The sequence below is a fragment of the Bos grunniens genome, chromosome 23 (genome assembly GCF_055505025.1).
Source record: "Bos grunniens cultivar Pamir isolate PY7600 chromosome 23, Bosgru_T2T1.0, whole genome shotgun sequence".
Lineage (NCBI taxonomy): Eukaryota > Metazoa > Chordata > Mammalia > Artiodactyla > Bovidae > Bos > Bos grunniens.
The window spans coordinates 36,164,594-36,179,972 of NC_141187.1; the positions used below are offsets into that span (position 1 = coordinate 36,164,594).

At 38.3% G+C, this 15,379-nt stretch overlaps 1 protein-coding gene and 1 non-coding gene across 2 annotated transcripts; one reads left to right on the plus strand and one right to left on the minus strand.

Annotated features, from left to right (window-relative positions):
• Window positions 1-531: 531 nt before the first annotated feature.
• Window positions 532-11,519, minus strand: LOC147347618 (placental prolactin-related protein 4). Its single transcript, XM_086370797.1, has 5 exons — window positions 11,465-11,519; window positions 5,727-5,908; window positions 3,451-3,558; window positions 1,509-1,688; window positions 532-879 (listed from the first exon to the last, which is right to left on the minus strand). Exons 1-5 carry the CDS (start codon window positions 11,517-11,519, stop codon window positions 685-687), a joined length of 720 nt encoding a protein of 239 aa, XP_086226923.1. The 3' UTR covers window positions 532-684.
• Window positions 7,890-7,994, plus strand: LOC147347619 (U6 spliceosomal RNA). Its single transcript, XR_015153317.1, has one exon. It is a non-coding gene; the product is annotated as a U6 spliceosomal RNA (small nuclear RNA).
• Window positions 11,520-15,379: the final 3,860 nt, after the last annotated feature.

Genomic DNA, 15,379 nt, shown 5'->3' on the forward strand with positions numbered 1-15,379 from the left:
ACAGAGCTCCCGAGCCCTCCCCCATGTGAGGATACAGTAAGAAGTGTGTGACCAGAAAGAACCCTGCATGACCACGCTGTGGAAATCCATTTCCATTTTTTTAAGCCTCTGATGTTTTGTTATAGTAACCCAGAAGGACTAAGACAGCATCCTAAGAATTCTTAGATAGTTCAGTAAACCTCATGCTATTTATACAAAGGTGTGAAGCATTTATATTTTCTGGTGTAACACTGTGATTGTAACAGTTGGCTGACAGTTCGTGGCTGGCTTTCACAAAGAATCCTGAGAATTCAGTCTTCTTGGTAGCATGACCAGAATGATGAACAATTGTCTAATTCTTTGATTCTAATAACATGACCCAGAATAATTGGCTGTGATTCTTAAGTAATTTTTAATGGTCTTCTTTGTAATGCCAGCTTCTACTATTTGTGACTAATTTTAGTAGGAGCTTCATTCTCTCAATTGTAGGGGTAGATTTTTTTTTTTGATTTTATATTAAATGAAAATAAGAAATGTTGACAAATTGCCGTCTTAGATTTTGACATCTCTACAGAGTTTGTGTTTATTTTTTTAAGAAGAGACCCATTTCACAGAGCATGCATTAAAAAGCTGTAAATTTCAAATAAGCTTGCTATGGGATAGATCATTATGACCGTCTCAGACCTGGATGGTATAGATGTGGATTTAACACCTCTTATAGATCAGTCGGCATGCCACGAACTTGGTGTAAATGTCAAGTTTACGAGTATCTCTGCGCAGGCAGAAGAACAGGCTATAAAATGCAGAATGACGCCTATCTTCATTGCTCGACAGTAGGGATCGGAGTCCAAACCAGTAAATGCGAGCGATGTACATCTTCCTCCTGGCTGTAAAAATAACCTGAATATCCAAAAGACGATGACTTCTTATGTGTTTTATTAGTATTTGTTTATCTTTGTTCCTTCTAATTATCAAATTAAGATCTGGGGAAGACATATAAATATAAAATTCTCTAGATATGGATTTGGAGCCAGCCTCTAAGAAAACTATTAGGAATCTAAAAAGCAGAAACATAACTCAAGTTTAGTTTTAACTTTCTCTTTGCTTCCTTCCCACTCTCATCCTTTGATTTGAGGAGAACAGAGAAAGAAGACAAGCGGAACTTGAATAGCAGATGTCGTGGGATACTTTGAAGAAAATGCTGATCTTGGAAATTCTGTACTCTAGTTCTCTTACTCTTGAAAATATTTCAACCACCTATGCCCAGGAAGAAGCAAGCTTTTGGTGGAATTGTATTCAGTGCAGGGAAGGCTGCACATGTCAAAAATTGCAGTGAAATTCTGATTCCTTTACAGTAGAATTTATCACTATGAATGACTAGGCTCCTGCTTTATGTAGTAGCAGTCTAGAATATAGAAGTCATGAATCTTTTTCTTACAAAATTAGATATTTCCAAACTCCTTACACATTACAGAGGTCACCTCTTTCATCCATGAGCAAAGCATGAAAGCCCTCTGCAGGATGCTCACCTGGCTGAACGGCCTCTCTATGAGTGCTTGAAGTTCTTTTAGTTTTTTCACATTTTCTCTAGCGCTGGATAGGATAGTATTTGAGACTTCTTTCATACTCCGCAGGTCCGTGACTAGCTGATACAGAGGTTTTTGCCAGGAGTATAGTAACATGAGTATCCACATAATAAGGCCTTTACTCTAAGCAAGCATAAGAAACAGTCTCATTAAAATAATAATTCAGTGGTTTTGGTAACATGTGATCTTTGCTCAGAGCAGCTGACCTAAAAATCTCTTGGTTATTCCTATGTGCATGCAGAGATTTTTGAAGGTAGTAAAAGTTGCAAAAGGATAAAACGTAAGCTATTAGTTCACACTTTGTTGAATTATTAAAAGATAATATTATAAAACATATAATATCTATGTTATTTTACTAATATTTCTGATAAGTTCTAATTTATACCATGAAGAATTTTCTTTTTTCTTCTGAAATTCTACCACCACTCAGTGAGTTCTTTTATGTTTGTATATTTGCCTGAGAGAATCTAAGTATTTACTCAAGTCAGTATGTGCTGCAGTGCCTGACCCAGGAAAGAGGGATTCCACCTGTGCCCACCCAGTGGTTCATTTGTATTAATGAATCAGATGAGTCATTCGTATTGATTTTTGATTGGTAATTTGTTTTATGACATTACAACAAAGAGACAACGAAGAAGACAAGACATTCCTAAACAGGCTTCTCTCCTCAGCTGATCCCAACACCAGCCCCCTGCTGATATCAGAACAGTCTGTTTTGTTGACATGTGTCCGAGCAGAAAATGGCACAGCGTTGTCTTTAGTAACAGCATCAGTGGGATTCACAGTGGAGGGTCCCCCCTAGTTCACTACTACTAGCAGAATTGAGCCTGAAAATCCCGGGGGCTGAAGATCTCTAGTTAATATGCCTGATTTCTTTATATCCATGAACCGTTTTAGTGGTAAAGAACAGAGAACTGAATAGGATTAAATATAGTCCTCAGCATGTTTATATGCTGAGTAAAATGTATGGCTATGTAGTAACTCTCAAAAAAATTTAAATTTAAGCTTATTGAAAAATCCCTCCTCCTCTTCCTCTTTGATCTTTGTCCTTTACTTGATTATCCTCATTATTAATGAGCTTAACAGAGGAAAAGAATGCTGGTATCATTAAGAAGGTTGTAGAGGAAGAAGATAGTATTTTAAGAGGGGATGCATGTGAAAATATTTTAAATAATGTTAGGACGAAGGATAATGCAGGAAATCAGAAAGGAGAGACTATAATGATGAAAATTTGGAGCTGCCATAAATGATTGAGGCTTGATATGTAAACTGTGTTGTTCTCAGAACAGAGGCAATCGTTACGGCCATGAGAAGCAAAACAATGTTTTATAGGCCATTGTTGGGGAGACTTACAAATTAAGAATAAAAGGTGACAGAGGAGTCATTGAGAATGACGAATGAAGGTGGTGTCAGGGAAATAGAAGCAGAATAAGGAGATCCTTGAAAGGAAGACACGATGGCTCGGGTGGTGCAGTATAGGATCCCATGTAGGAGTCACTAGTAACAGGGAGTACTCAAAACTGGGGTGTGTTTCTTACATATTCATGAATTTTGCAATCTTTTATTTTACACATGGAGGTTCCCATTCATTTCCTGTTTTCGTACAGTATAATAGCTGCAATCCTGTGTCTAATGCATTGGTTGAAGTAAACTTGTCTGCATTGATGATTTATAGATCTGTTATTTATGTTGCTACTATAGATCTTTAGTCATTCCTTGATTTCGCTCATGCTTCATCAACTGCATAATATAATTTCTCTTCAATTGCTTACAGGCCTCCAACTTTTTCTGCGTGTACAGTTAACATTACCTCTAATAATCTGAAGCTTGGTAAGCGACATACTGTCTCATTTGATACAGTAAAAAACCCAGGTAAAAGACTCACGTTCATCCGTCGGATGTGCTGCATATCTTCAGGGAGATGGAGGGAATTGGTGTGGCACTTGTCGGAGACATTGATAAAGTACTCTTTGCCCTGGGCATACTGTTCATCCTGAAAGTGATCAGACAATTAGTTAGGGTTGTTGGGCATTCAGTAGATGAACCTAAAACCACAACATTAACATGTTGATACATGTATAATTTTTTAATGGGGGGGGGCATCCCAAAATTTGCAAGTCATTATTTTCCTACTTTTTCTATACATTGTCTCTATAAAATTGATTTTACATCTAACTTCTCTAAGTTTAACCTTTTCCCTTCTCTGTTATATTATTATATATTGTTTATTTTTTAGTATTTGAACCAACTATAGTACATATGTACCGATATTTGGTGCTTCTCAGGTGATGGTAGTGGGAAAGAACATTCCTGCCAATGCAGGAGATATAAGAGGACTCAGGTTTGATCCCTAGGTGTGGTGAATCCCTTGCAAGAGTGTACATCAGCATACTCCAGTATTCTTGCCTGGCCAATCCTATGGACAGAGGAGCCTGTTGGGCTACAGTCAGTAGGGTTGCAAAGAGTTGGACACAACTGAAGTGACTTAGAATGTATGCATGCACCTATATTTAACCATTTAGTCTCTTGTTTACTGTGGGTTAGAGCCAATATATTCCCTTATAAGGAGTTATAAGTTATGACTCTGACTTATCTCTGATCCTCATACCAAGAAGCTTAGTGTTCATTCCAGGTGCAGAATACAATGTTGTTTATGGGGACAAAATGGTACTGCAGAAAAACATGGCATAAAGTTATAGGAAATACTAAGCAATGGACTGAGAATAAGAGTAGAAAAATCTAGCTAACACATTGACAGAGAAAAACTAATCTTTGGCAAAAGTTATGAACATTTCAAGAGATTACTTGGAAGAGTTGGAAAAAAAAATGGACAGTCAAAAATGGAGGATGAAACAAAAATAGTGAGTTAAAAAGAACTACGTGAATTTAACAGAAACCTTTAGTGCCACTTTTTATTAGCTGTCTGCTCTACTGTGTGCTCCTTGATTGACCTAAAAGAATTAACATACAATTTTCAAACACCTTCATCAGAAAGAGAATAATTGTTTCCAATTGTAAACTCCCCTTCTATTGTAGCTCAAAACCTATTTACTGCAAATCTTAAAACAATAATTTGTAGCATTAAAAAAAACTACCAGTATTTGTTTTTGTGACCGGGATTCAGCTTTGTTTAACATGCTCCATCCACCCAGTTCACTGCAGAGCAGTTCTCATTTATTGGCTATTTACTCTGAGCCTGGAGAAGAAAGCCCAGAGAGACACTGAAGGACCAGAAAATCAACATGCTTCCTTTTCCCCAGTCCCACCTAAAAGTGTTTTATGTCAGGTAGTACTGTGGACTGAATCTGTGTTCTTCAACTTCATGTGTTAGAGCCCTAACTGCCAAAGTGCTGTGTTTTGAAATGGACTGTAGCCCACCAGACTCCTCTGTCCATGGGAGTTCTCAGGCAAGAATACTGGAGTGGCTTGCTGTTCCCTCTTCCAGGGAATCTTCCAGACCCAGGGATAGAAACCAGGTCTCTCACATTATGGGCAGATGCTTTACCATCTGAGCCACCAGCGAAACCCATTAATGTTAAATGAGGTCATAGGGTGGAAAACTGATCCAACAGTGTTTTAGTGTTTTCATGAAGCAAAACAGCAGAGAATTTTCTCTTTTCTCTGTACATCTCTGTGTCTTTTCCTCTGTCTCTCTTCCCCACCCCACCCTGTGTGAGGACACAGGGAGAAGCCAGCCTGGGAAGAAAGAGTTCTTACCAGAACCTCACCTTGCTGGCACCCTGATCTTGGACTTGTAGACCCCAGAACTGTGAGGAAATAAATTTCTGTTGTTTATTCCACTGAGTCTATTGTATTCTTTTATGGCATTCCTAGCCTACAAATACAAAATCATTTATTTTGGAAAATAAAAAACAAAATGAATGAAAGGAAATTGAAAAAGTTATTGCACTTCTTAGGAATCTTTGAGATTTCATAAAACTGAACCTTTCTTCGATTTCCACATCTTATGAGCTGATAGCTTCTTTGACCTAGAGAGGGTGTTATTTGAAGTTTGGCTGATGCAGCCTTCTTATTGAAAGGATGATATAGCCCAGTCACTTACACGAAGGTTCCTTCTAGGAGCCTGGCGGGCTACTATCCATGGGGTCAGAAAAGTCAGACACGACTTAACAACTAAACTACCACCACCACAGTACTTACAAAATCAGTGAACATTTTCACGGAGTGGTTGTACATGCCGGTGGACAGAACGGAGGCATGGACAAACAGGTCTATAAGGGAGGCCCGGCAGACGTCATCCCCGTCAGGACAGAGGGACGGGCATAAGATGCCTTGGCACAAGAGCAGATTTGACATGACCAGCAGCAGGAGCAGGCAGGACCCTGTTTAAATAAAAACATGTGCCATTTTGAGATGATATAGTCACCTGAGATTATCAAATCCATCCTGTGGAGGGAAGGCTTCTCTTTCCCTGTTGCTCTGAGCAAGAGTTGGTGCTGTAGTAGTTGGGGTGGGGAAGGAGCGCTTTCTGTGTAAATTTAGATGGATGATGATATTGTACAGATAGAGAGTTGGAGAAGTAGGTTACTCCCTGCATTTTTGTATTGCTCCCAGAAGTACTTCTGTGCTCTGCGAACATTTGGAACTTAATTCTGAACCAGATTGCTTAGGCCATTCTTTTAAGACAGTTTAATACTGGGACTCTGCAGACTTTCAGCAGCGAGGCCTCTAGGAGTTTATGATTTTTTTACTCTACATTGTCTAATGCTTGCATTTTAGACACTGAAATGACAAGAAAAGTCCAGTTGATCTGTGTGGTTTACCATCACGCTGGGATAAGAGTAAACATGTGACTGACTGATCTCTGCTATTGACTAAAAAGAGAATACTAAGAGAAAAAGGATACTGTACCTTGGATCTGCTCACTCACCTAAAAACCCCATGCATGTCTTTGATACTTTCACAAGAGCTTTAGAACATCTTAAAATTTGTGTTTCACAGGAACCCTGTGAGATAGCCTTAATCTTCACTATGATCACCAAGTTATATCAATTAAGATGCAATGACTTAGAGAGGGCAAGTAATTTTCCCCAGGTCCCATTAGAAGCAGATGCAGGTGACTGGGCACCAGTACACTCCTCTGTTCACTTCTGATGTCACATCACACATGCCTGTGGCTCTCGGTCTGTATGTGTGTAACCAGGACCACATTGGGAGCTGTGATGACTCTGCTTAAACAGAAAAATATTTTGTCTTTGACTGCAAAACATTAGAACATTGGTTTTATCCACTGTTCTGCTCTGTCTATAAAACACTCACTGTTACAGTCTTTGACAATTATCAGTGTGGGGGCCTGGTTCTCCTGGCTAGCCTTTCTTCTAGGCACCTTGACAGCTCTTCTATTTTTATGCATCCTTAATCTTCTCATTATGTTTGTTTCTTCGAGAAAATAGCAAATAAATCTCCAAATGGTAATACAAGAATATTACCTGGTCAGCACCCTAGACAACATCACTGGCTCTGCAAACAAGGCCTGCCCTTTCCTGACTTTGACTTTTTAGGGACAAATTTACATGTCTGGTTGGGAGTACATCCTGACAACTCATGGGGCTTAGTTTTTGAACCATCTCCAAACATCTCCTCTTTGATAGTAGAACTAGACCTTCATGCTTCCACGATGTATTGTAATATTTCAGAAATTATTCCTGGCCCTACCTTTGGCCAACAGAAGCATAAAATCATAGACTCTTGCAAGCGTGATTTTAATATTACTTTTCCTGTGCGTCCTTTGTAAGTAATATAATTTAAGACTCAAGTGAGCAAGAATTGAGTTTGGACAAGAGAAATGATAAAATAGAGATTTTATCCTCTTGAATGAGATCTGAACATGATTCTTTTTCCAATTTACCAGAAGAGTAGTAATTTAATTAAGGATAAGATATCAGCATTTACTAGGTTTCTCTACTCTTTGTTAGTTTAAAGGGGCATGGTATCTAAGAATAAACTGGTCATTTAAAATTATGTGATGAAAATAAAAGAAGTGGTTCTCAAAAAGGAGACATAAAAGTTGGAGAAATTTGGGACTGTCTCTCTCATCAACTAAAGAGTTTATTGTGACAGGCAAGGAGGATAATAGGTTGTATGAACACAGATGTATTTGTGTGCATATATTTCTGTGCATGTTACATGTGTTATGCATAAATATATGTTTAATTCCTACATGGAATTTTGGAACTTATAAAATTCAATTCTATAAGGGGTAGTAAATATAGCAGAATACCCTAATTCCTAATGTAATTGATCATTTATTGGTAGATGACTAACTATATGATTTCCTTTTCTGTTAAAATGTTAGATATGTCATTGCTTTGGTAGCACATATATGAAAAAATTGGAATAATAATGAGAAGATTAGCATGGCCCCTGCCCAAGGATGAAACACAAATTTGTGAAGCTTTCCATGTTTTTTTGTACCAACTTCAAGGGTTGGGATGGGAAGGAAGGTGGGAAGGAGGTTCAAGGGCAAGGGGACATAGGTATCCCTATGGCTGATTCATGCTATTGTTTGGCCAAAAGCAGTACAGTGTTGTAAAGCAATTTTCCTTCAACTAACATCTATACATTTAATTATTAAAACTGTTACTGGGGATCATATAACAGGTTCAGATATCCACTGTATGACTAAAGAGGATCTGACTGGAAACTGATGGTGTCAATTATCATTGGTTAGTGATTCATTAACTTTATAGTTGAGAGAAAAGTAAACTCACAAACACTATTGTCTTGATTCAGTGTCATAGCAAGCTATAATCCTTGTCTGCGTTCACTTTTTGGTGGTGTATGCCCAAACTTTGAAACTGAGGCTGTTCCCAGAAGCACACAGTCGTGAGTCCTGCCCAGGGATTTTGTTCCTGATGCTGGAGGCTTCTGTTCACTGGTCACTAAGGCCGAAATTTTCTCTGCTGAGCATTCTCTGGGTCTATCACGTGCACAAGTCTTTATATTTTGGTTTTCTAATTTGATTCTCTTATTCTTTTGATCAGTCTACCAAGTCCCTTTACGATTTATTGTCAGACCCTTTTATGCTTTGATCTTTCTGATGCTCATTAGTGTATTTGCTTCCATGTCTATCTCTCTGAGTAGTTTTCAGCATCTACATAAACCCTACCCTATTCTCTTACTGTCTGGATTTTGGCGTTTAGCATCAGCATATTTTCATGAACTTCATTTTCCTTCCGGTGCGGTTTCTGGTATACAGCTTAAGCTGGTTGGCTCTCATCTGGCTTGTTCGTGTTGTCTCCAAACAATTAGAGAACTCTTCTTTCTTTCTAGGTAATACTCCCCTTATTTTGATACCATTGCTAACTTTCTGTGATTTCACTTCCTGCCTCATAAGCTTTGTCTTTCTCAATCTACTGTAACTTGAGTACTATGTGCCTCTATGTTGGTATTACTATTTTAAATCAATATCAACCTAGTATAGCAGAGAATTAAAGGGAAGAAAATTACAGTAGTATTAGTAATAATGCATTCCCCCAAATTATAATTAAGTAATGCTCCCAGTTTTAAATGACTTTCTATCCATGTATTGTTGAGGTCCCCTACTCATTTTTCCTTACTAGGTGTTTCGATTTTGAAATATATCATCAAAACAGAAAATTAATAAGGAAACATAAGCCTAAAAGGAAATATTAGAGCAAACAGACCTAGTTGATATCTTCAGCACATTCTATCCAAATGCAGAAGAGTACACTTTCTTCTCAAGTACAGATGGAACATTTTCCTCATCTTGGGTCACAAATCAAACCTCAGTAAATTTAAGGAAACTGAAATTATATCACGCATTTTCTCTGACCACACTAGAGATGATATCAATTATATGGGGAAAAAAACTTTAAAGAACACAAATACATGGAGATTAAGCAACACATTTCTTAATAATGAACAGGTTACTGAAGAACTAAGGGAAATCAGAACATTCCTAGAAACAAAGAACACTGAAAATATGATGATCTAAAACCTAGAGGATGCAACAACAGCAGTTCTAAGAGGGAAGTTTATAGTAATGCAAATCCTCCCTCAAGAATCACATTGGATCGACCACCTAACTTTACATATCTTTCACTGTTTTTAAATTTCTCTTACCAATGTCTTAAAGGTTTTGATAAAATCTTTCGACACCTTTTTTGAGTTTATTTCTTATTGTTTTATCTTTTTGTGATGCAATAGTAAATGGATTGTTTTCTTTATTCCACTTTCTGATAGTTTGTTGTTGATATACACGTCGACAACTGAGTTTCGTATATTGGAATATAGTAAACATGATGTATGCTCCATCTTTAAAGAATAGACATTTTCCACAGATAAGACATATAGATGATCAAGAGGTATATGACAAGATGCTCAGCATCACTAATAAGCAAAGGAAATGCAGATCAAAAGCACAACAGGTATCACCTCATACCTGTTTGAATGGCTAGTACCAAAAGGTAAGAAATGACAAATGTTATTGAGGATGTGGAGAAAAAGGAGTGGTTATGCACTGTTGGTAGGGATGTACACTGGTCTCCCATGGAAACATACTGTGGAGGTTCCTCAAGAAACTTAGAAGAGAACTGTTATGTGATGCATTATCCCACTTCTGGATATATAGTCAAAGGAAATGAAATCATTGTCTCAAAGAGAGATCTGTATTCCCATGTTTACTGAAGCATTATTCACAGTAGCCTTGGTATAGGCACAACCTGAGTATCTTTTGACAGGTAAATGGATTAAAACAATGTGATGTGACATATATAGGTAAATATTATTTAGCCCTTAGAGAAAGAAAGAAATCCTTCCATTTGTGGCCACATAGGTATAACTGGAGGGCATTACACTAAGTGAACTAAGTCAGAGAAAGACAAATTCCGTATGATCTCAATTATAAGGAATCTCAAAAAAAAAAAAAAAAAGATGGAACTCAGAGTAGAAAAAATGATTGCCAAAGACTGGAGGGTAGGGGAAATAGGGAGAGATTTTTAAAGGTTACACACTTTCATATATAAAAAATTAATAAGATCTGAAGATATAACTTTGAGCTTCATGATATAATCATGGGATCAAATTATGTATTTGAGCAAGCTCTGGGAATTGGTTATGGATAGGGAAGCCTGTGTTGCTGCAGTCCATGGGGTCACAAAGAGAGGGACATGAATGAGCAACTGAACTGAACAGGGCTCTAATATATAGCATGGTTAATGTAACTATAAGATAGTGTTGTATTTTTGCAATTGTCTGAGAGAGTGGACATCATTGAGCAGCATCACCAACTAGATGGACATGAGTTTGAGTAAGCTCTGGGAGTCAAGGATGTACAGGGAAGCCTGGTGTGCTGCAGTCCATGGGGTCTCAAAGAGTTGGACACGGCTGAATGACTGACTCAAATGAAGGGAGTGGAACTTACCTGTGTTCTCCTCAAAAAGCAAAAGTTAAATGTGTGTGGTGATGGCAGTGTTACTTAATAGAAAAGGAAACTCGTTTCTAATCCATGCACAAATGGGGGTGGACAAGATGACGGAGGGGTAGGTGGAAGTGGGATACACCTCTCTCCACCGATGCATCAAGAACATCTAAAGATGCAGCAGTTCTCACAGAAGACCAGGTGAATCCTGGCAGGACTCTCTGACTACTGAAAAGGAACATCTGGATCCATACAGAACTTGGTAGGACAAAGGAAAGAAGGGACAAGGAGGAAGGGGAAAGAAGGAGGAGAGCAAGTGGAACAGCTTGCACCTGGGGGTGAAGGGGCTGAAGCACTGGGGAGAGATCCCCGCATCCATGGCCATCTACTGGGACAGGGGAGGCATTTGAAGCAGTTGGGCAGTGAGCTAACTAATCTGTGACAGTCTGAACAGAGTAAGAACCACATAGACAAGCCATGCTGCAGCCTTTCATACCTCGGACAAGGTTGTAAGTCCACTGGTGTCCACGGAAGCTGGGAGCTGGAGCCATGGGGATTGAGGAATGATCCCAGGGTGAGGACTCCTGTTGACTGTGGGGAGTCAGCCAGATGGGATGGGATGGAGAAAATCTGCTGCATGGGATGCTTCTTAAGGAAAGCCATTAGGCCATAAAGGTAGGCTTCTACTGCCTGTGGAGTAGAGCTATCTCTTTCTCCATGCTGGTACCTGTAGGTTGAGCAATAGAGAAAGACTTCAGTGAGGGTGGTCCTTAAGTGCCTGATGCACTAATCAATGGAGAATTTTAAATGTCTATCTATATACCCGACCCAACCCTATTCTCTGTCTAAATTTTGGGTTTTAGCATTGTAATGTTTTTATGAAATTAAATAACTTCTAGTAGAGTTTCTGATTTACAAATTAAGCTAATTCCTCACATCTGGCGTGTTCTTGGTGTTTCAAGAAACTTTGAGAACCTTCCTTCCTCTCAAGGCAATACTGCCCTTTACTTTACTACCATTGCTGACTTCCCATACTTTCACTTCTTGCCTAATATATTCTGTCTTCTATACTCACTATAAATTTAGCAGTAGGTGTCTGTATGTTGGTATCAATATTTATAATAAATTATAACCTGATGCAGTAGAAAATCAAAAGGAATACACTTACAACAACAATAATAAATTGCCCCCAAACTATAATGCATTAATGCTCCCATTTAAAACTTATTTTCTATCTATATATTATTGGGGTCCCTTAACTCATTTTCCTTACTAGGTGGCTCAATTTTGAAATGAAATGTAGAAAACAATAGATTGGTAAACTCTGGAAATTACCTTCCTTTTGATATACCTCATTAGTAAGTATGCAAATATTAGTATTTTTTCCAGTGGGGCTGTTCTTAGTATACATTGTAGCTCACTGTGGGGTGATTCCTATTGATAGAAGATTGTACACTGTGAACTGTAATTGTCAAACAAGTGAGTGGAGATGAAAGAAATTATGTCAGGAAATGTAAAATGTCAGGTAATGTCAGGAAAGCACAGGCTTTTGTTGATCTAGAAGGAAAACCTTGCTGTGTCTCTCATCTACAGTCTAATCTTCAGATTTATTGAAACTCTTACTTTTCTTATGCTCCATTAAAAATTTAGATTATTTGGGGTTTTTGCACTTGGGTTGTATGTCTCATGTATTTTTGGATATTAAGCACTTATCAAATATATGATTGGGAAATATCTTCTGTCAATCTGTAAATTGCCATTTGATTTTGCTGATGTTCCTTTGTTTGGAGTTTGATGTGGTCCCACTAGTCCGTTTTTGCATTTGTTGCCTTTGCTTTTGGTGTGAAACCCAAAAACTTGTTGCAAAGACTGATGGCAAGAAGATTACCTCGATGTCTTCTTCTAGGAGTTTAATTGCTTTAAGTCTTATGTTCAACTTTTTAATCCCTTTTTAGTAGATTTTTGTGTATGGTAAAAGATGGGCACAGTTTCATTTTTTCACAGGACTATCCAGTTTTCCCAGTGCCATTTTGTAAAGCTTGTCCTTTCCCCACTGGATATTCTTGGCTCCGTTTTCATAAGCTAACCGACAATATACGGATGTGCCTTTCTTTCCGGCTTCGCTGTTCTGCTCTGTTGATCTATGTGTCTGTGTTTGTGCCAGAAGCAAATCATTCTGTTTTGATTACTATAGCTTTCTAATACAATTTGAAACCAGCAACCCTAGTCTTGAACTTTGTTCTTCTTTCTCAAGATCACTTTTATCTTAGGTGTTTTGTGATTTAATACAGCAGAACAGACCAAGAAGAGATGTAAAAAATAAACAGAACTATACAAAAAAATATCTTAATGACCCAGATAATCACAATGGTGTAGTTTCTCACTCAGAACCAGAAATTCTTGAATGTTAACTCCAGTGGGTCTTAAAAAGCACTGCTGCCAACAAAGCTTGTGGAAGTGATAAAATGCCAGCAAAGCTATTTAAAATCCTGAAAGATGATGCTTTAAAGTGCTCCATTCAATATGTCAGAAATTTTGGAAAAGCCAGCAGTGGCCAGAGGACAGGAAGAGGTCAATCCTCGTCCCAATTCCCAAGAAGGACAGTGTTAAAGAATGTCCAAGCCACTGAACAGGTGCACTCATCTCCAGTGCTCATAAGATCATGCTCAAAATCCTCCAGGCTAGGCTTCAGTATTATGTGAACCTAGAACTTCCAGATGTTCAAGGTGGGTTTAGAAAAGGCAGAGGAACCAGAGATCAAATTGGCAACATTTGCTGTAACATAGTAATGCCAAGGGAATTCCAGAAAAACATCTGCTTCATTGACCTCACCAGACTGTGTGGAATCACAACAAAGTGGAAAATTCTTAAGGAGATGGGAATACCAGTTGAACCTTACCTGACTTCTGAGAAACCTGTATGCAGTTCAAAAAGTAACAGTTAGAGGCAGACAAGGAACAATAAACTGATTCAAAATGAGTGAAGGAGTCCGTCAAGGCTGAATATTGTCACCCTGCTGATTTAACTTATATGCAGAGCATGTCATGCGAAATATTGGACTGGATGAGTCCTAAAGGCTGGAATCAAGATTACTGGGAGAAATATTAACAACCTCAGATATGTGAATGATACCACTCTAATGGCAGAAAGTGAAGAGGAACTAAAAAGCCTCTGATGAGGGTGAAAGAGGAGAGTGAAAAAGCTGGCTTGAAACTCAATATCAAAAAAGCTAAGATCATGGCATCTGGCCCCATCACTTACATGCAAATAGAAGGGGAAAAGGTGGAAGCAGTGACAGATTTCCTCTTCCTGGGCTCTAAAATCACTGTGGATGGTGACTGCAGCCATGAAATTAAAGACGATTGCTTCTTGGCAGGAAAGCTCTGACAAACCTAGACAGTGTGTTAAAAGCAAAGACATCACTTAGCCAACAGAGGTCTGTATAGTCAAGGCTATGCTCTTTCCAGTAGTCATGTACACATGTAAGAGCTGGGCAGACAATAAAGAAGGCAGAGTGCTGAAGAATTGATGTTTTCGAACTGTGCTGGTGTAGAAGACTCTTGAGAGTCCCTGGGCACTAAGAAGATCAAACCAGTCAACCTTAAAGGAAATCAACCCCAAATACTCTTCGGAAGGACTGATGCTGAAGCTGAATCTCCAATACTTTGGCCACCTAATGTGAATAACTGACTCATTGGAAAAGACCCTGATGCTGGGAAAGATTGAAGGGAGAAGAAAAAGAGGGTGACAGAGGATGAGATGGTTGGATGGCATCACCAATTCAATGGGCACGAACTTGGGCAAATTCTAGGAGATGGTAAGGGACAGGGAAGTCTGGGGATCTGAGTCTGTGAAGTCACAGAGAGTCAGACAGGACCTGGCAACTGAACAACAACAACAGTTTTATACATTTTGTAGAATTTTTTTTTTTTTCTGTTTTGTGAAAAATGCCTTGGAATTTCGAGAGAGACTGCAGTGAATATGAAGATAGCTGTAGGTAGTATGGATGTATTAAAATATTAATTCTTCCAATCAATAAATATGAAATATGTCCCTCGTGTCTTTTAAATATTTCTTTCATGAGTGTCTTGAATGTTTTCATTCATAGATCTTTCAACACTTTGTTTAAATTTATTTATAAGTATTTTATTTTTTTGATGCAATTGTAAATGGGATTGTTTGTATTTCTGTAATGTGTTTTGGTGTATGGATAGGTAATCGAGTTTTATATATTCGAATACAGTGTACAAAATGCATGCTGTTTTTTAAAGAATAGACAATTTCCCCCCCAAATAAGACAGTTTTTTATCTGTATCTTTCAAAACTCTGAAATCCCCTGGGTATATACCAGGAGAAATCTATAATTCCTTAGTCCTTGGCTTCCTATCAGCACCAGAGAGCTTTCAGTATG